General features: G+C 41.1%; 1 protein-coding gene across 1 annotated transcript in view; it reads left to right on the forward strand.

Moving 5' to 3' along the window:
- Window positions 1-21606, forward strand: part of Prosap (SH3 and multiple ankyrin repeat domains prosap) — a 123827-nt gene that overhangs the window by 85292 nt on the left and 16929 nt on the right. The window contains 3 exon segments of the mRNA XM_085482566.1: window positions 318-660; window positions 3688-3707; window positions 19460-19585. Of these exon segments, the coding sequence (XP_085338692.1) occupies window positions 366-660; window positions 3688-3707; window positions 19460-19585 (441 nt within the window). The 5' untranslated portion in view covers window positions 318-365.

The raw sequence follows: 21606 nt of genomic DNA on the forward strand, positions 1-21606 counted from the left end.
TCGCTTCGGCGATTTTGGAGTAAGCAAAAAGTGAACGGGCGAGAGAAAAAAATTCGGGGATAACTAAGAAACGGGAAAATATCGCGTCGTGGGATTTTTCTGTCGACTCTTCCACGAACTCTCTGATTGTGTAAGACTTTTTAACACCTTGTCGACTTTGAAAACGCGTATTAATAGAGATCGAGGCGTAAGAGAACATATATATGTGAATGTCTAGAAATTGATTACGTAATTTGTTAGCAATTGTTTTCTCGTCTATATTAAAAATACGATGAAACATCTGATGAATAATTGCGACGCAACTTTTGATGTTTCAGATGTGAGCTACTGAAGGTGGAACCCTCAGGAACCGCGAGGTCCTCGCAATGGAGGCGGGACCAAAGCAGCAGCAACAGTCCCAGCAGTCGTCGCCTCAATCGCAGCAATCGCAGCAAAGCTCACCTGGCAGCGCGAATCAGGCAGCTGTCGGTTGCTCGACTCCGCAGGCTCAGCAAAATGCGGAGGAGGCGCTCGCGGCGGCGGAGAACACCCCAGTCAACGAGGGGATGCTCCTCGCGCGGATCCACGTGCCCGAGCTCTACGTCAGCAAGTGTCTGCAATTCCCGAAGGATCAGCTGGTCTGGGACGTGAAGCAGCAATGTCTGGCGTCCTTGCCCAAGGTATGAGAGCGATGACGACCTCTTGTACAGGTAACGGAGAGAAGAGCCTCTTCTCGCCGATGTAGCGAACATCTCCCGAGGGAAGCGGCCTTGAAAATAGCCTGTTGAGCCTCTCGAGGAAGGGGAGCGGTTTAACATCGACGCGTTCTTAACGACGATCGAACGATTCACTCGCGGACTCAAATTTATCTCCCGGCTGTTCGATAGCGCGCAAGACAGACAGATGGACGGACGGATAGACGGACAGGCGCGTTGGAAGATGAGGGGGAGAAATTGAAAACGGAACGCATTATTCTCTTTCGCGGCAATAAATCCCGCGCGCGCGCTCGCGCGTGTTATTTCTGCCCGGACGATCCTTACGTCGGAAATTTATGAAGCCCGTGGCGGATTCTCGTTTTGCCGTCTCCATATCGCGGACGTGCGCTCGCGCCGGAGTCCTTCGCACAATAATTACACGTATTTCGTTGAGAAATTCTCTCTCTCTCTCTCTCTCTCCCGCGATCGAAAGCGCGCCGGGTAAATGTAATTCGTATATAACCCCGATTTAGCGCGAGTTGTGTGGCGCGCATGAGCGCTCTCTTGTGTACTTGCATATTCCCTCGAGCCGGCCGCGTTTCGTTGAGAAATTCGCCCGCGATCTCTCGGGAGGAGAACGAGCGCGCGTAGTATAATATAATTCGTACCTGCGCCACCCGGGGCGATTTGTTCCCGCTGGAAATTGCGGTCGCGTGTATATTTCACCGAGGATCGCCGAGTATCGATTAATCGCCGATTACGGTCGAACCCCATCGGATCTGTCATTTATCACCGCTCGCATCCGCTTCTCGCGCGCACGCGCACCGGATCCCAAGGACTCTATCAGGCTTTTTTCGAAGGACGCTCCCTGTCCCTCTTGTCTCCCTCTTTTCTCTCTCTCTCTCTTTCTCTCTCTCTCTCTCTCTATCTCTGGCTCTCCTCCCGCTCTCACCCGCCCGACCTCTTCATCGTCGCAAAACCGCTCATAGTTCCTCGGGCGGCAAAAAGTACAACGCACAATGTTGCGCACCGAGAGCGGAGGTAGCAGCGCGTTTTACATGCCGATTTCGCGAGATTGCAGACAGCGCGAAATTAAGAGCCGCCAGAGCGAGTAATGACGAATTCTCGAGGCGAGGAGAGAGCGAGATTCCAGTCTCTCTTCTGCTGCTTTCCGCTGGCGAATTGTCCCACGGGACCGCCGAGAGTATGTACCGGATTCAAAGACGATATATTAATCGGACCGACGTATGTCGGTTTTTTTTTTTTTTTTTTTATTTTTGTTTCGCAATACCGAGCCTTTTTCGCAGTAGCGAAGCAGCTCCACCCATCATCAAACGTCATTGTATCCGTGTAATAAAAAATTAGTACATAATTTAGGAATTGCAGATAATGAATCTTAAAATCGAGAGATTGCCTCTCGAGATTTTTGAAAAAGTAGGTTAACCCACATCGCGTTGCGGTAAACTCTCCAACTGTAATTTTACTTTTCCGTTGATTACTGGATTTCCTTTTATCCGACTTCAAAAGAAATCTCGTTCGGTTCGGTCAACAATACTGCACGATTCGATAGTCATCGCTTTTGAATCCTACCGAGTACTCGCTTTCGTCGTGCTCTCGAGAACTTTAACGACCGCACAAGAGCACGTGTTAGATGCACTTTGTTGCCGAGGCGTGCCGAGAACGGACACGCACAGCAGTAATCCTGTTATAGAGCGAAATAGAGACTAGAATATATATATATATATATATATATATATATATCGATAATAAATGTGTGTGGCTTTTCGCTTTCTGTGAAGCCGTCACGCTCCGTCCTTCTTTCGTCCTCTCCATCTTTATCTCTTCCTCTCTCTTTCCGTCTTTCTATCTCTCTCTTCTGCTCTCTTTGTCACGCAAGAATTTTCACGCGTGTCGTCTTTCTGCCCCACATGCTTGCCTTCCGGGACACAGGAGGTACAGCACAGAAACCCCGATAAATGTCCCCGTTTAAATCCTCTTTCGCAAAAAAAAAAAAGGGATCAGCTACTCACTCGTTATTTTCGTTTTTCTTCTTTCGCTTCTCTCTGTTTTAGTTCCCTTCGCAGAGTCGGATTGCCGAGTCTGCGAATTATTTCTTTAATTTTCTCATGTTTCGCCAAATTGATTTATAGATTTCTTATTTAGTAGAGACATGTGTACATATATCGTTCACACGATCTTGGTATCAGGATACGTGAAAGAAATTTAGAGTGATCTAAAAATGCGATACCAGTGTACGGTCCATCGATTGGATTACACACGAGGATTACGTGCTTTTGTTTGCATGAAACTATATAAAAGCGAAAATCTGTATACTGATACCCAGTTCGAATCCTGTTTTCAATTTTTTAAAACTTGATTTCTATCCAATATTTTGTATTTTTGGTTACATTAATTCATTGAAATATTTATGTCCTGCCACTCTCAGGATGAATTCGATGAGCATGTTGCAAAAATCTCTTTATTTAAGTAATTAAATACCGGCGCGCGAGATACGAATGACATTTCGTTGTAAACTAAAACCAATACGCGTCGCTCCTCCAATTCATCCTGAGACGGCGTCTCATGATATGTATCTGCACTTGTATTATTCATACGTCAATTATACAATATGTGTATAGAGATTTATATATATGTATATATTATACATACATATTATATCTACAGTTTTTGTCTCGCGTGATCGCCGATAACCGTGTATCTTCTGACCTGTGGTGTTGTTGTTGTTGTTGTTTTTGCTTTTGCCTCACCCTGCACGGGGGCGAAATACACTCCACACCCGCCACCAACCACCACCAACCTGTGCCGCTACTATCGTCTCGTGTGTTGTGGGGCCCCATCTACAAACGCGCGCACACCTCTCCTTCGAATACCGCAAATACCGCGCGTTAAAAAAAACGCGCCTCTCTCGGGCCCTCCACCACCAACCACCACCCTCCACATCTCCGGTTCGGATAAACCACCACCGCTTCTCCACCCCTTCCGAGCGCCTCGCAGGTGGCCACTTGGTACAGGGTACGTCTTCACTATTACTAATAGCATGCGACCACGCCTTTTCGTTCCTCGTCGATCGGTCGTTCTCCCTTTTCTATTTGTCGTTTTTTTTTTTTACATTTATTTGCATGGCGACGAGAGACGGTCCAATGACTCTAAGGGAATGACAGTTCGAGTGTTTTTATTTATTTATTTTTATGGAAAAACAAGTCTTTTTTCCACCTTTTATATGTTTTCGATGTAGAGCGGATTTAATTAATAACAGTATTTAATTTCGATATATAAATTATCGATTTTTCTTAGAGACAGGTCGCTATTGTTTTACAAATCGAGTTGTATTTTTTTGTCACACATAATACATATATGTGACGTCGCTTTATTAATTTTTGATGCAGCGACTTTGTAGAGAAAGTTGTAGTAAAGCGCGGTCATGTTGCGCATTTGTTATACAATCTGGTTATGGTAGTAGAGTTACGTAAAGTGATTATATTTTTTATGCATTTTGCTAACAAGCCGTGATTACGTAGCGACGATTAATCAACAATTTTCCTTTGTTCTTGTTCTTTTTTGGATTGTAAAAATCGTTGAATATTTATGGACGTAAATATGGACAAAAGGCGTTTATTTGAAGTATCGGAGGGAAATATATATTGAATTTTATAGTCTCTTATGTCATTCCCCACGTGGATCTCTCTCCCTCGTAGCGAATATATTACGATTTATCCGTAATACAGAATGGGGAGACCAACGGCGCATAGTTTTAGATTTCCTCGTACGCGATATATATCTCGGCAAAGTATCGACTATAGAGCATGCACGTGCAATGCACATAGTTCGTCGAGGCACATTAGCAACGTGATTGTCCTTAAATATTGGTTTCTGCAATGATAATAGTTGGTAGTTCTGCTGCACGATATATCGGCACGATTGTGTTTGCTTTGATGCATTATACATACGCGATATACATAGCATCGCAATTGAACCTTAAATGTTAGATGTCAAGAGTAGACGCGCGAGTAGATCAAACTTTGGATTCGCGAATAACAATTGCGAGTTGGATTTATAAGAAAATTTGAATATATCTGTGTTATTAAAATGATAAAATTTCTCCCGATTCTTCGCGTCCCGCATATTTTTCTTTTTATTCGAGTTCCGAATGAACGTATCGAGATTGGTTTTCTGAAAACGATCGATCGAAAAGTCAATCGTGACGGACGCATGCTCGATCTGTGACTTAAATGCGGCTAAGCACAGTTAGATGCAAAATACCCGTAATTTCTAATATTTTTTTTTTTCACGACTCGAGTCTCACTAAACCCGTACTTTCGACGTTCAGATGAAATATCGAAGATTGCGGGTTAGGGTTATTTGCGACACTTATAGCCGCTCCATTCGTAAAACCACGTTTGTAACTGTGATTCACTCAAGTGTGACATTTCAGCAAGATTGCGAGTTTTCCCAGCTACAAGGTACGTCTATTTATAAGAAAAGAGAATTTCGGTGCTTCGGTGTGATTTTCGAGTCGATAAATTTTCTTCCCCTACTTTCAATCTCAATTTAACACATCTACTTTAATACTTTGAAGTCATATAATTTTTTTGAAAGCTTTTTCCTTAAATTTGCAAGACGAGAGAAACAATTTACTTATTTGAAATTTTTTGGTATTTAATAAACGTGAGAAGATCGAGATTGAGAAATGGGAGATGAGTTTCGGACAAACGCACCGAGGAAAAAAGCGCACATTTTTTCGGCAGATGCAACGTTACGTCACGCGTTTCTGCATCATACTGCGCGATTGATGTAACGCGAAAGCTCGAAAGGACATCCGCGATTTTCTCACCGGGCGAGTGTCCTCGATCGAGGTCGCCCGCCACGCTATCGACCTCCTCCGGCGAGATAGACCATCTCGAGACCATCGCCGCTCGCTAATGTTGCCCGCTGTGTGTCTCTCTCTCTCTCTTTCTCTCCCTCGGACGATGCTGCATACGGTGACTTTCGTTTTCGCCGGGAGGTTAACGAAACCATTTGAACCCACATCGATTGCCGCGTTGCGTTCCGCGGATGAGAGTGGAATAACTCGGAGGAAATCCTACTTGCGAACTCAAATCTCTATTCGTATTGCATTTTATTTTCAAAGTCTCGAGAAGTACTTCGGATGTCTTTTTTCTCTTAGAATTACCCTGAAAATCATGATAATCGTGATAAATCGGTTATAGTAATATGTACAAAATTTTATGTCTTATTATTGTGTAGATATATTAATAATCGGAGAAACTCTTATATAATTCTTCCAATATACCTGTATTGTCTCACGATTACCGTGATTTTCAGGGCAAATTCTAAAAAAGAATTTCCTTTCGCGACGAAATGTTCAGATAGAGAGTGCATAATATTATAGATGGAATCTTTTCTTCGTGAAGTGACAGAAAAAATTTTACTTTTTTTTATTGCATCGCGAGAAAAATGCATAAGATTTTCCCTGTCGTGAAAGCGATATCCCAGAAGTGTTGTATTAATATTGTAGTTACATAAGAATCTATTTGAAATTATCTCGAAATTATCTTGAATGAAAGTGTCGAGGTGATGCGCCACGTGACCTTTAAATCTCGAAGCGAGAGGGGAACCGGCCAAGGAATTCGTTATCCTTTTTCTCGTTACCGTCGAACGCTCTAAATAAACCATGCACCGGCTAACGATGCCGGCTCGTTACTCCTTTCGTGTATATCGCTTTCGATCACCTTGGCCTAAGGAGCCCATTCTCGCCTTAAAATTGCTACACCTTCACCTTCTTCTCCCTTTCTTCGGTTCACTCTCGTAAATGCCCTCTCGCCTTCGCCGATCGAGAATAGATACGGAAACTAAAACTCGTCTAAAGGGAACAAATACCATTTACATACATACGTGATTTATCTAATTTTTTTTTCCAATTATTTCGGAAATTCTAAATTTTAATTAGATTAAATAATCCCTTTTCCATAAGTCTCTAATGAGTAATGCAACAAATTCGCCTTCGCCGATCGAAAATAAATACGGAAACTAAAACTCTAGTCGAAAGGGAACAAATACGATTTACATATACGTGATTTATATAATTTGTCCAATTATTTCGGAAATTGAAATAATCCTTTTTCTAAGTCTCTAATGAGCAATGCAACAAATTCACGACGATAATAATTTATATTTCAATGTAAGGCAACGTTGATGACATGTACTCTTCGTTACTCTGATCTTACGTCCTATAAGCTATCAATGTAGCGCGATAAAATCTTGTTATTAAGCGACGATAGTTAGCTCCTGGAAGCAATCGGCGATCGGGATCGCATATCGCCGCAAATGCGCACCGGAACAGAGCGAATATTAGCGGCTTGGCGATAGCGTATCATTGCGCATATCCGGCAGGAGGATCTTTCTCTCTCTCTCTCTCTCTCTCGCCGCGGATAAATTCAGTCCGGAATCTGCAGCGCCAGAGGATCCGTGGCAGGAGATCGAGAGGGACTTCGTAGGCGTAGACGCGATCACCGTGATCCACGATTGTGTGAACCAGGATCATCCTTTACTTCCGATAGGATCGCGTCCCATCTTTTTCTCTTTTCTTTCTTCATCTCCCTCGCGGCGGCTTCGGGCTATCTTCTGCGCGTCGTCACTTTGTAACGCATATTTTTCTCGCGCCTGCACCGTGTAATAATGTTCCCTTCGCGTTTATCGGAAGATAATTCGTACTGGAAACGTTTCTGAATTGTAAGACGCGCGGAATAAAAATTTAGCCGAGTAAAAAAAAAGCAGGAGCAATTTTTTTATACGTGAGAAATAAATCTTTCGGCAAAATTTCATCTTGACACTAATCGTCAGATTATCCGATCATTCAACGATAAGATTCGGTTTGAAAGCTTGTATATTTATTTTCGTTTAAAGTTTCTAAGAATCTTGGATAGAATAAATCAGACATTTATCAGTTATTAATCTTTTCATCATAAAAATAATAATTATTAATTTAGTTTTGTATTTAATATAGAATTAAATATTTCAAAAAAACCTTTACTTAAAATAATGTTATTCGAACAAATTAAATTAAAAAAATCAATATCTCCTTTTAGCTACAAATAAGATTCTAATTTCAAGTCTGCTCTATCGATATCATATCACGCTTCTTAAAATACCGCGAAAGCGATATCGATACAGTAAAACTTTTTCATCCACGCGCTCTTCATGATAAATGAAGGCTGTAGAATGCTCGGGATGGCAATAGCAACAGATTAGATCGATTTTTGAAGGACGGGTATAGTTGTCCTTCGCACGTGGATTATCGAACGTGTAATTCCAGACACACAAGTTCAAATCGCGTGGGCGGATTACGTTCGCGCACTTATATATCGCGAGTAAAATGACAACGACGCGGAAACGAACGATGTCGCGCGTTCAAAAGATGCCGATGTATACGCATACGTATATAATATGCATGTCTGACGTATAGGAGAACGTAGAATTCTACCGTTCAAGATCGACAAATCTTGTGCCGCGTCGACAACGCGAAACAAACACGCGGCCGAGTCGTTGAACGAGTATACACACTACGTCCGATCTATTTATATATCGATCGTATACCGTGAACTGGTCCGAGAATAGATCGAACGGAGATCGATGGCCAGGTTTCCGCAGCAGGCGAGGACAACCTCTCGACGTAGCAATGAACGGCGCACGATGTGCTTTTTATTTTATTTATTTATTTTTTTTTTTTTTTTGCACGGATGACCGAATGGAGATCGATGGTGTCGTGTTTTTGCATAATGCGAGACGCGAATATTCGTGAAAAGGACCAAATAAAGATCGATCAATTTTCGCGACTTCGTACATTTCGCTGAAGGGACGAAGATCGACGGTCGTATATTTTTATGAACGATGAGTGTGCGTCTTTTTAAAATTTATCGGACCAGCTTAGTCATCGTATTATAGTAATTGGAGTAGAGAGGAAATATTTTTTATCGATATTCGAGTTTTTTTACAATACTTGGGTAGATTAAGAAAAACAAAGAATAAAATCTATCTGTCAAATTAAATAATTAAAATAAATACGTGGAATATCGACGCGTGAAAGAAGGCGTACAAAACGGAAATAAAGAAATATACGTAATTTACGGCGAAGAATACGCAATCACTAAAGCGAATGAGAGATCGAGGAGGAAAGAAATTAAAGGAAGATTACGGGGGATAAAAAAAGCGCGATTTTCGGATGTGTTGGTGGAACAAACCGGAGCCAATTACGCGACTAAAGATCGAACGATCGCGTCGAGTCTCCCTCGGGTCGAGAAACCGGATGCACGGACACGAGAGGGAAAGATGGGAGGAAGAACAGGAGCATCCGTGGGGACACGCGAGCTTCCTCGAAAATTGCCGGCCGCGTTTCAGCCCTTCGGCCAGGCTGTCGCGCCGCGGAATAACCCCGGTGGAATCCGAAATGTTGCGTCGGCCGCTCATTTCGCGAAATCACTAGCTCGTTCCTGGCGGGCAAACTCTTCTCGGAAATACGATGCGATATTCGCGCAGCATATCGGATCGCGATGAGGCTCGATCTGCGCCAGCGGCGCGGATCGTTCTCTCATCCCCGATGAAACATTTTTGCCGCTCATTCAATTTAGCGACGGAGTATTTACCACTCCCGCTGGAGAAGAGCGCCGATAGCGACTTGCTTAAAGAGGAAAGAAGAAACAGCGCGTACACTTATATATTAAATGTTTATTAAATATACATTTCGCGCGCGCGCGCGAGCTCTCGATGATAACCTGGCTGGCGAAATAATCTTAGAGTACTGTCGTTTCAATTAACATGTATATGATGCTTCGCGTATTGAAAAACTAGTTTTTTGTCAACATATCCGAAGGATGTTTAGAGGACATTCAGAGGATGTTCAATGTCCTGCTGTGCTGTTAAAGATTGCGGATTCCAAGTATATTATTAGTGCAAAATATGAAAAAAAAAAAAAAATATATATTGAAAAACAATTTTTTGTCTATATATCCCTAACAGTACACATATCCGAAGGATGTCGTTCAGGACATCCAGAAAATGTCCTGAATATTTCAAAAAAATTAAAACGAGCAGAGATCCGTCTTAAATTCTTCTCGTTGCTTGAAAATTTTAATCAAAATTTAATAAAAAAAAAAAAAAAAAAAAAAAAAACGCAGCTCTTCCCGAATCGTCGCGTTCTTTGACGGGGAGGGAAAAAAGAGAAGAGAATGGGGAGACGCGACAGAGTGAAAAAGTTTCGCGTCCGTCGTATCGTTCTGTATGTAACGTCGCTGCTTTCGGTTTCTCGACGGAATCTAACCGTGCGGCTGTAGTTGGTAACTGCAGCAGCCTCTTACCCGGGGCTCCTCGAGTGCAATCTCGTATTCATGAATTCCTTGTACGTACGCCTCCCCTACGTTCCTTCTTCACCTACGTCTCCACCTCCGCCTCCCTTTTCCCCTCTCCCCCTTCTCGTCGCCCGGTTTCCTTTCTGTGTGTGCACGGTGTATGCACGGAGAATATATCTCGCATCGAATGTGCGGACGGAGCAAAGAAATCGCGATACGCGACGTCAATCGGGATACGCGTGCGATCATCGAAAATGCAAAGTGGCTTTTATGTCATCTGTTAGGCCCTCGATGATGTTGGGTATTTAAAAAAGTTTGAGCAGTTTTTGGTAAAGAGACGTGGCCTTCTTCTCTCAATATTTGCAGTAAATCTGTCGCAACATTCAAGCGCAGACTGTCCAAATTAGCTAGTGTCTATTGTCGAATTTTTTCTGTTGTCTTTGGCATCATTAACTCCATTATCACATAATATTGTACTATTCGAGTCACTTGTGCGGAGAGAATCAATGCTAACAAAATCATCACAATTATCACAATGATCAAAATTATCTTCTTCCAAATTAATACTCCTATGTCAATATTCACTATTTCATTTTTATTTTTTATGCTATCTTTCTTAGCGTTGTCACATTCAACATTATAACACTCATTATTAATTTTTAACTTTTTTAATTTTCGATACTTTTTTTTGCCTATAATAATTTTGCGACATATTTATTAATAATAAAACGATTACTACAACAAGCCGACGCAATGCGAATATAATCACGACGAAGAAATACTGTCAAGTTAGATTAGGTTATTAAAACAAAAAGATAATTAATTATATCGCAACCAAGCATGGCCCAGAATAAATTACCAAGTATTATTGGCCAAACATTAGTTCCCACATGTCGGGCCAAGCATGGCAATATTATTGCAAAGACTAACAATCCTATATGGGTAGACGCAACAATCACAAAACCGAACTTGTATATCGTATACCCTTAAAATGGCTGCGGTATTTTCCTCCCTATCTGGTTTTTCAACAATATACACTCGCGTTTGTTCATCAGTGTACAAATATTTTTCTTGAAAGCAATAACAAATAGTTCGGAGGAGTTAAAATTGAAATTTTAGGAGGGAAATTTTGGAAGGTAAAAAATTCTGGAAATGAAATGAAATTTTATTTTTATGCAGATGTTATTTTGCTGCATACCGGAAAGTTAGTTTGCCAAATACTTTTATTACTTGTTGATATAATTTGCATCGCATATCTCAGTTAAAAGCTGACTCTGCGTTAAAGAATCCACCATTCGCATTCTATCTCGTTAATCTTTCGCTTATAGCAAAGGATTAAAACAATTTACATAAATTTTGAAAGGTGATTATTATCAATGAAAATTTTTTTTTAATTAAATTTCAATATCGTCGCATCGTAATCGTTATAAATGTCTCTTTTATAATTATATATCCACGTATGAATTATTATATTAAAATCTCGTTGCATTGATTACGTCAATTAATTTATGACGTTAATTACATCCTGTTGTACCTCTATTTTTATTTCGTCATTTTATACTTTATTTGTCATCTCTTTCGCATAACGACGACGCATCGCGTGGCATATTCCGATATTCCTGTCCGAGGTGAAATATCGATTTTAGTCTATTTTTATATTGTGTAAGATTAAATTGACTGCAAGCGCATGTAGAGAGCAACAAGCGTCGCTCACGAGAGCATAATTATCGCGATACCGAGAAGAAATCCTTCAACCTTTTCAAATTGAATACGTCAATACGTATTATTTTCCTGAATAATACAAATATTTTTAGTATCTCCGAACTAAATTAATAATTTATTTGTGCATTCACATATATTTCAATGAATTATCGTTACAATAAAATAGAAAGTAGATTAAATAGCGAATACAGTATCTCTCTATCCGTAACGAGGTCGAAAATGAATGATTTATCAGTGTATATAATTTTAATTTGACATTTTAGTTCACGGTGACACATTTCACCGGAATTGAATTACCGCGAAAGCACGATTCGCGTATATACATATATATATATATATATATATATATATATAAATGTATTGCGCGACCGAAGAAGCCTCAGCTGATTGATCCGTTGCGTTTAGACCTCTATCGAGACAAATACTCCGTCGCTATAAATACTCCACACAAATGCGATTCTCTGGATGCCGCAGCGACATCGAGTTGTACCACAGAAATAAATCTTCCCGCGTCAGATCTCGCTCCGCATTCTCCCCACGTTCTAAAGTCGAAGAGAGAATCGTTATTCCCGTCATAACTTGCCACAATTAATTACATCAAACAGGGATCGATACGTAGCTCGCGTATGTTTACCGTACCGTTATCTTGTATCGTTGAAAAAAAAAAAGAAATAATCGCGAAGGAATTCCGAGGCGCGCGAATGACTTAACAAATTGCTTCTCTGATAAGGAAACGCGCCGCCGCGCAATTTTCCCTTTTATTGTTCGAATGCACGAGACGATGCATTCAATTACGCGAGGAATGTTGAACTTTTTCGCACTTTTAATTATTTTCGTACTCTACTTACCGCACTCCTCCTATATAATTGTATCGAGGATTTTATTTCTCACGATATGTAAAAAATTTATTTTGGTCGTCGACGCAATATTTTCGCAAGTATCAAGTATTTGCAATCTACTTCGTGCATTCCATTTGCATTTTCACTTTTGAGAGAGTGAAATAAATTCGCAACACGATTGTCGCGGAACTACATATATATGTAGACGAACCCGTGTCGCGTCGACATTCCACCACGGGTAATGAACTTTCCGTTAATTGGCAAAAATTCTCTACCAAAACGTTTCGCGCCGGCTGCCAATATCCGCCAATTTACGAATCGCGCCGACTTTCCGCAAGCAGAGAGCGAGAGAGAGAGAAGAGTATAGTCGCGCGCGCTCTCAGTTTGCCGGGTGTAATTTCCAGTTCGATTAGCCGACACCTTTTGCCTGCCTGCCTCTAACGCGTGTTTCCAAGTTGTAGGAATTGCCGTTAACGACGTAGTTAACGGTTGATTAAAATCGGGACCCATCCATTTCCGCGGAGAGGCGAGAGAATTTCGGTCCCTTTAGCTTTCGCAGAGGAGCCGGAGGACGGAAACGCGTTGAGCAACGAAAACGAGTCCCGATAATCTCTCTATAATTCAATCTGGATCGCGCCCGAATCGAGTAGCAGCTACACGAAAAGGTTATCGCGCGCGGCAATTTGTCGCGATCTTTATTCCCCGTCCCGTTACTATACCTTTATACGTATATAAAAGGCTCCGATCGAGATTAAGAGAAACAGGAATTCTTTCCTTCTTCCGTTCGCGCGTTATACCTGAAATTTTATACTCGCCCCGAGAGAGTTCGTTCCTAATTTATGAAGCGGTAATTTGCGTTTTTATTTTCTCAGAAACTCTGTTAAAATGAAAATGTCACTGATTAAAGCAGTTGATAAGGACATTTTACGGAACATCAGGGAGTATTTTAGTCACCTCTGTTTTATTTATTTCACTAATTATAGCAGTAAAGTTTGAAAAGTTCGTATAATATATAATTGTACATATTTGCAACATTGGGATCTCTATCTACATATACGCACGTTTGAAATAAAACGCGTATACAAAATTCAGAATTATACATATTTTTTATTCTTAATGTGTGGCAATTTAAACTCAACAAAAAAATAAAACAAAACTTGGATATTTTCATAGAACATTCACATTTGAAAATATCACTGATTGAAACAGCCGCTATGATGTCACTGATATATTTTTTAATTCTTTTATTGAGATATTTCAATAACGATTCATCTAATATAAGAGAGTATCATTTGAACGCAGATAAGGACGACTATATTTGATAAAGGAGAATGGAAAGTTCAGCATATTTTATTCATGCGCCGCTCTCGAAGAATCATCCCGCGATTAATTTGTTACGCAACGCGATAACGTTATGACTTGCTGAAAGCGTAATTTGCTTAATAAAACACGGCCTCATATAGTAGTGCTATAGTGATCGAAATATCGGCCCCTTCGGTTCTCCGGAATTGATTGCCAATTACCGGTGGAACGACGCTGACTCGATTCTGCGATCTAGAAAATTGAGTTACTTGGCGAAACTCGATTTGCGACGACGAATATGGCGGAATTTCTCGAGACGAAAATGTACGATGTTAATCAAGCCGGATAGACGACACATTTTTTTTTCCTCAATATGTCAAGCTTCGACTTCGACGGATTAAAGAATCGTTCTCGGACGCGAAATTGCCGTCGAAACTATAACGAATGCTAATTATCCCCAGCGATTGATGAATTAATGAGTACGATGAATATCCATAAAGTATATCACGCCTCTCCTTAGAATCTCTCTCGAATTAGTGAAAGTGTGCGACTAGGTTGACCGCGTTCTCAAAGTTGTCGGCTTGCGTATCTTCATTAATGATATGTACGTCATATACCATACTAATTTATATGCAATAGGCGCAATAGACACGCTAACGCTGTTATTACTACTATTACACTTACCCGGAATAATTAAATAATTTAATTTTTCGTATACATTTATTCGACTCTTATGCTATACTCCAATTATATAATAAATGAAAGAATTTTTTTAAATTTATTATACAGTAAATAAATTGAAAAAGCAAAGAGAAATTTAAATTGCTAGCTGCAAAAAAGCATCGATGTAAAATACATATCGTTCCGAAAGTCGTAGGAATTATTTTATGTGAGATTTTATTAGGGATTTCAGCGTTAGGGGTAATTTTCCGTTCGTAAGTAATAAAGGTGATGACTTTTGCGTGCTTAAGAAGTTAAAGCGCTCTTTTTTTTTTTTTGCGCGCGCGATTCGAAGAAAGAACGGGGATAATCCCCGTTAAGCGCCAATAATAGCGGTCGATGACGAAACCGGAACCAGTTCTAATAACCAGTTTGACATGAAAGAAAAAGCAACGAACTTAAGAATCAATAAAGGACCTAAAGGACCCTTCTTGTCGGCACTCCGAGATCTTCCCGGAAGAATAGATCTTCTCTTTCCGCTCGTTTCTTCATTTTCTTCTTGCTTCATTTTCCTATAATAAATCGGATGTATCGAAAGCTCCTTATACATTATTCGCCGAGTTCTTCCTAGTTTTCCCGAATACAATGGAATATTTATCTTTTATTCGACTTCTTCAAGTTTTAAGTTTATCAAGTGTATTTTGAAAATTGAACCACAAGTAACCTTTAAAGAACAACTTTCAAGAACGCACTCCATGAAACTCTGTTACAAAATCAATTGTAAAAGTGTGTATATGTTCTAATGCGGTTTCTAGGTAGAACAGATCGACCGAGATATTCAATTAAGAGACAGATCATTCGCGTTACGTCGGTAATCATTGAGAAAGTCGCTCGTTATATTTTTCCGAGTGGAAAAAAGGAATGGAAAGACGATGGTAAATCGTTTGTCTTATCAAGATTAATCATTAACCTTTGTTCAAAACCTTTGTTGAAGGCTCATGTGAGCTCGTGTGTTCGATATCGCGAAATCTCGATATGGATGATAATGATGTGATTCAGCTGATGGAGAAGAAACGCTTGAATAAACTTGTAGATAAATATTTGCGCGCAATATCGATACAAGATGTCCTCGCATCGTCGTATTCTAACGTCATTTTACATTAAACGGTGACCTTATCAGTTGGATTAACGATCTTTAATTGGGTCTACGATTATATAAAATTTTCCCTAGTCTAGATTCCGCGTAATTGATATCAATCAATGTCGCCGTAATTTTATCAGACGATCAGATTTGTATGAAAATAGATAATCTTACAGCATTTTAAAATGAACTATATCAATGAGATTATCGTCAGTTTAGGAATATCTGATCGATCTTTCTTAATCGGAACGTGATGATCAAGAACTCGGCTTTATTCCGAATCCCTTTTGTGGCGACGCGAGCCACCAGGACGCGAGTCCGAGGAACTCCATCGTTAAAGTCTCTCTCGATGACTGCTTTTTTCGACGCACCCCGGCAATTTGATTTCGTATTCCGCTATACGGCCCCGCCCTTTCTCTCTCTCTCTCTCCGGCGCGTAGATCGAAATTTTATGGGTCGTATCTCCACTTTAACGGCGATGCTGTGTCCGGTACGGCGTACAACGGCCGATTCCACCTCGCCTTTGTGCCGGTCATCCACCCTCTGTCTACCTTTCTTCGCCTCCGTCTTTCGCCGTCTACCGCCTTTTTGCCGCCGTACGATATCGTCCTCTTGTCGTCGCGAGATTAGCGGAAAGTGCGCTCGAATCCAGCAGACGGATCAATTTAATTTACTACGAATCCAGATTTGAGGGGATCCTAAACGTTGTTCCATTATTTCATCGACAAAACATTTTTGCGTTTCTTTTGATTGGTTGAATAGAATAATAAATTCTTTTCCATGACTAAAAATATTAATTTTGTAAATTAAAAGCACTCATTATTTTATTCAACCAATAAAAAGAAAAGGGTGCTTTCAAAAATGATGTTTTATCGATAAAACAAGACGGCGTTTAGGCTCCCCTTTAGTTTTCAATCAAGAACGGTTTGATCTCGCGACTCTCCTGTCATCATAGATTTTTCCGCGGAGTCGTTCGATTTCGCGGAGGAACGAGACGACGAGGGTCTCGAGCGATGAAGGCGCGATGCCGAGCGAAGACGAAAACTCGTTTCGTGCTTCGTTGCGAAGGTTAAAACCGTAACGCTCCTATCCGCCTTGCTCGTATGCGGGCGCTGGCCAGGCCGAGCTTAAACATCGGCGTGGCCGGGCCCCCTTGCCAGACCGCAATTACATCCCATAAAGCACGATTGAGACACGGTTCGGCCATTATTCTCCCGTATATACAGGGCCGTACAAAAGATTCCCGTCGTTTAACGCGACGACCTCTCGATCTCGCGGAAGGCCGTCGTATATACCTACTCTTTTGTCGAATGCATTTTCGCGAATTTGATTTCTACGAAGGATTAAAGAGCTACGCGAAACGGATCTTGTGTCTTCCTCGGAAATTGATGATAAAAAAGAAATCGGAGAAATCTCTTTGGAGGAGAGATTGCGAAGGAAGGAGACTCTTCTTCCTCCTACGTCTTTCGAAGGAACACGATTCTTTATGACTCGCGAGTATCCTCGCGAAAAAAAAAAAAAAGATTACGAGCGAGGCAAGATGATAATGGTAATCAATTCTACTCGATTCTACTTTAATCGTCGATCATTGAGTTTTTTTTCCTCGGTCTCTATACACGACCTTGCCTCTCACCACCCGTTCCCCTGATAATCGAAGAAACTCGAGGCACGTTTCGCTATGGTGCGATTATGCCGCCTCTTGGGACTTTATGAAGCAATTACCGCGGCACTAATTAGAGTAGGAGCGCCGGTTTGGCAGGACTGCTTCATTTTTGTCCCGGAGTGACGTGAGTGACGGGGATGAGCGGGATCAGAGAATGAACATCTTTCAGTAAACTCTCTTTCGATTTTACCTCGCGAAATTATGGTTTCGTCTTACTCAATTTATGTCGATTAGAGAAGTTATGGTTAAAGCGAATTATATACTCGTGATCTCGATAAATCAAAGGAAGGCGTGATCCTCGCTTTCTACAAAAATCAAGCGTTTCTTTTCATTTCATTTATTTGCCTCCCGCAACATTATTCTTTTCACATGTGTGGGTATATGTATATATGTGCGTTGTGTTTTATCATTATTCCGAAAAGGCACGATTTTTTTCGTCAAAAGAAAAAAGAGATTTTTATTCTCCAACAGACGAAAACGGAGAAAAAACCAATTTACTCTACTATAAAAAAGCGGGAGGAGATGGATGTTCGTTAAAGTAGATGAACTTCACTGACGCAAGGCCGCCTCTTCATTTCCATCTCTTTATTCATATACGCGTTGCACAAATCTCAATTTTAGCAACACGCCCAGTTTCGACCAAGCTTTGCATAACGAAGGAAACCACCGACGAGCGTGTCACGGACGTGTCATTGAGTCGGCTTAGCGAACGAAGAGCGAAATGAGGACGTTATATCACTCGTAAATACGAGCCTTGAGAAAAAGCGTAAATGCGGTCAGACGAAACCTTTAAAAGCGACGTTAAGTATACAATCGCGCTTCTATCTGTCCTAGAACACATCGCTGCTTAATCCTAGACAAGTGTCATTTATTTCAAATGTCATCTACTTTTTACAATCATTTTTCTCGAAACACAATTCACCAAATACACATTTTTAGATCAATATTCTTTATGACGTAAGAGAAAAGAGAAACGTTGGGACACACATCTGCCGCCTAAACGCGCACATCCGTTTTCGACGACGATGTCAGCTGTCTTTTTTTTTCGCGGCTTTTCCCATGGTCGACCGCATCTTTCCGCCCATCGATATAAGGTAGACCCGCAAGTTTTTCTTCGAAGCCTTTAATTTGGCACGTGTTGCACTCTTGGCTATTGTTGCCATGATTGTCGGTTTGGCGCGGCCTGTCTTCTTTCGCATCGTCGCCGATCTTTCGCATGGCATAAGCGGGGTGTATATGGTGATAATGCGCGGTTCTCGGGTGTATCCCGGCACGCGTGTTGCTCCTCGCCGTTCTTCTTTTCGTCCTATCTATCCCGAGTCGTTACCCGCTAAATATTATAATACCGCGAGAGAAAGAGAGGCTCTCCGACGCCATCGATCGTCGCGAATATCGTTAACGCAATCGGGAATTGATTTCGGTCCTCGTTTCATATTCATGGGCAAAGTGTAGTCCGCTTTATTATTCTGTCTATGAATACCAAAGACATTGATTTAACAACAGAAATTTGTAAAAAGGATCTACAAAATGATTATGATCCTCGGATCGTGTAAAAAGTCTCAATCGCATTAAATGTACACTTATATATTTAAATACGATTATTTTAAAAAATTTACATAATTATTTCGTATAAATATTTTGTATATAATTATGCAGGATGAAGTAGGATATGGTAAGTTTGACATTATTAATTTCCTCGCAAAATTCGAATCAATTTCTCAAGCTCATTAATAACGTCTTCATCTGTCACGCTCATAAAGATTAGTGACATTAATTATGTCGACGTTTTGCGATATGCATATACACACTATGAGTGCATCACATGTACAAGTATTATGCAACGAGTTCTTTTCAATTATCAAAGGCATGACGGATAATTGAAAGAAGAATGGTTTTTCCTCGCGAATCGACCCACATGTATAAAAATATATATAAAAGTTTTATGCTTGAAGCTTACTCCGGCACGAGATTACTCCCCAGTACAGCATTTGTTATTGTTTGCATGTGTCGTAGGAAAAAGTGGGGATGGCGGGTCGCTTTGATCCTCTCTCGCGCGATTCGCCCTTACCTTGATATTAAAATTTCATGCCTTGCAGGAGCTGAAGGAGAGCTTCAATTACGGCCTCTTCTGTCCGCCGGTGAATGGAAAAGCTGGAAAATTCCTGGACGAGGAACGCCGCCTCGGCGATTATCCATTCAATGGACCTGTCGGATACTTGGAGGTAAGACTCTCTTTCTTCTCATTATTCCTATTTCCGTCGAGTTCCTTCTCGCGACCGGAATCCGCGTTTGCGCGTTCGTTCGTGCTGATTCCTTTTTTTTTTTTTTTTTTTGTTATATATATAAAGCAGGGATAAAACAAGAGATGTTTATTTCAGTTATACAGTTGGTTTTGACGCACGACGAAGGCTTCCCGTTTTAGTAGTGGAGGGGTTAAGTAGCTTCCTCGCGTGTGCATTAAAGCTGTCAGCAGACTCACTTCACGCCTGATAGGATCTAGTTACGTCATACGTTTCCGAGTTGTACAATTACATTTCTTCGTCGAATAGAAAAGACGGTGTATTGTTGCACGAAATCTATATCATCGTTGTTATAGAATCAAGTGACGTTTAAAAAAAAAACTATGACTGTTAAAAACAAAAAATACTGAGATGTAGAGAGAATTTTCTAAATACTTACATCCGCGAGAAGAACGTGGGAAAAAATCTCTCTTACACTCATTTCTTTCATAGAGGCAACGACATTCTCGTAAATGCTACTTGTACTCTTTTCTGAAAATACATTATTAGCTTCGGCAGAAGTTGAATTCAATGGAACGATGCCTTCCATTGAACAAGAGTCGGGAAGATGTTGTTTGCAGCAGCTCTCTTCTTTACGTCGTCTTCAATTTCGCGTCGAGACGATATACGTAACGAAACGAGATGGGGAGGTACAGGTCTCTCGCGGAAGTAGGTATTACGTAATTAATCATCCCGCGATGATCCTCGGTATTCTTACTGCACATAAATCACTCGGTGGTGTAGCGAATCGCGCAGCTCGACCGGCGCGATGACTGTTAAAACGGGGGATTCGCGAAAAACAAATAATTCGGTCCCGGGTTAACGAGATCTGGATCCTGTCCCGCGGTTTTCTTGCGTAACCGGTGATAGTTCTCATCGTCCAAGCTCGTCGCCTCGTTTCCCGTCTTCCTTCTTCTTCTTCTTTCTCTTCTTCTTCTTCTTCTCGATCGGTTGGTTCCACCCTGCCAGCTGCACGTCGCGGGAGATTCACTTTCAGGGACGGCTGACTCATACACAGCTTCTTTGAACCGTCTTTAAGCCGCATTCACCTCGCACGAGTTACAAATTACACGAGGCCCGTCGACGAAAAACTTGCGTTTAACAAACGCCTGTCAGCGGGATTCCTCGTCGGACAATGAGGGCCCCGTGGTTTTCAAAACTATAAGTCTCTCTTTGCGGAGAAAGAGAGATAGAGAGAGATGTGTCGCAAAAGCCTGAGCACGCATAATACCCTCCTTATAACTGAACTTTCTTATTCTCTTTGTAAACGTATAGACGGTTCTTACAGGGTATCGCGTTTCGCACAGATTTGCTCGTTATTAATATTAATATCGCGGTATTTTTGAAATGACACCCCGACAGGGTACGATGTAAAATTCGAGGGAAATAATCGATGCGACAAATTTTTCGCGACATTTTAATATTATGCGATAATCCGATGAAAATGAAGCAACGCGTTTAAAGCTGAAAATTAAATATAAATATTGAAGTGTATAATAGAGAGAACAGGTTTCCAAAGATAAGACGCGAACGAAAACTCTGAGATTATATTTTATTTTAATTTTCCTTATTTAATACCCCGATGGGAATGAAATTATTCCGAGAAGATTTCTTTACCGAGTAAACGAGAACGATATCCAATAAGAGGCTACTCATACATTAAGACGCGCCGGGACATTATTATCGGGGATGAATACGAAATGAACTTCGCGTCTAAATCGCCGGTATTTCGCCGGTAATATCAGCCTTCTGCCAACAAAGCTTCCTTATTACAATAATCGAATCCCTCTCCTTCTTCCCCCTCGCTGTCAATCTCAGACCCGCTTTCGTCACGAAAGCGCCGTGGTCGGACGAGGCCGGGAATATTTCAGGGTCGGTTCGATTTAGTTTCTTTGATCACCTGACGAGCCCATTCATTTTGCACGAGAGTTACGTGTCCGGGACGAACGGGACGTGGGCGAGAC

This window comes from Nylanderia fulva, unplaced genomic scaffold (assembly GCF_048542155.1).
Source record: "Nylanderia fulva isolate GAGA-0341 unplaced genomic scaffold, ASM4854215v1 Scaffold21, whole genome shotgun sequence".
NCBI classification, from domain to species: Eukaryota; Metazoa; Arthropoda; class Insecta; order Hymenoptera; family Formicidae; genus Nylanderia; species Nylanderia fulva.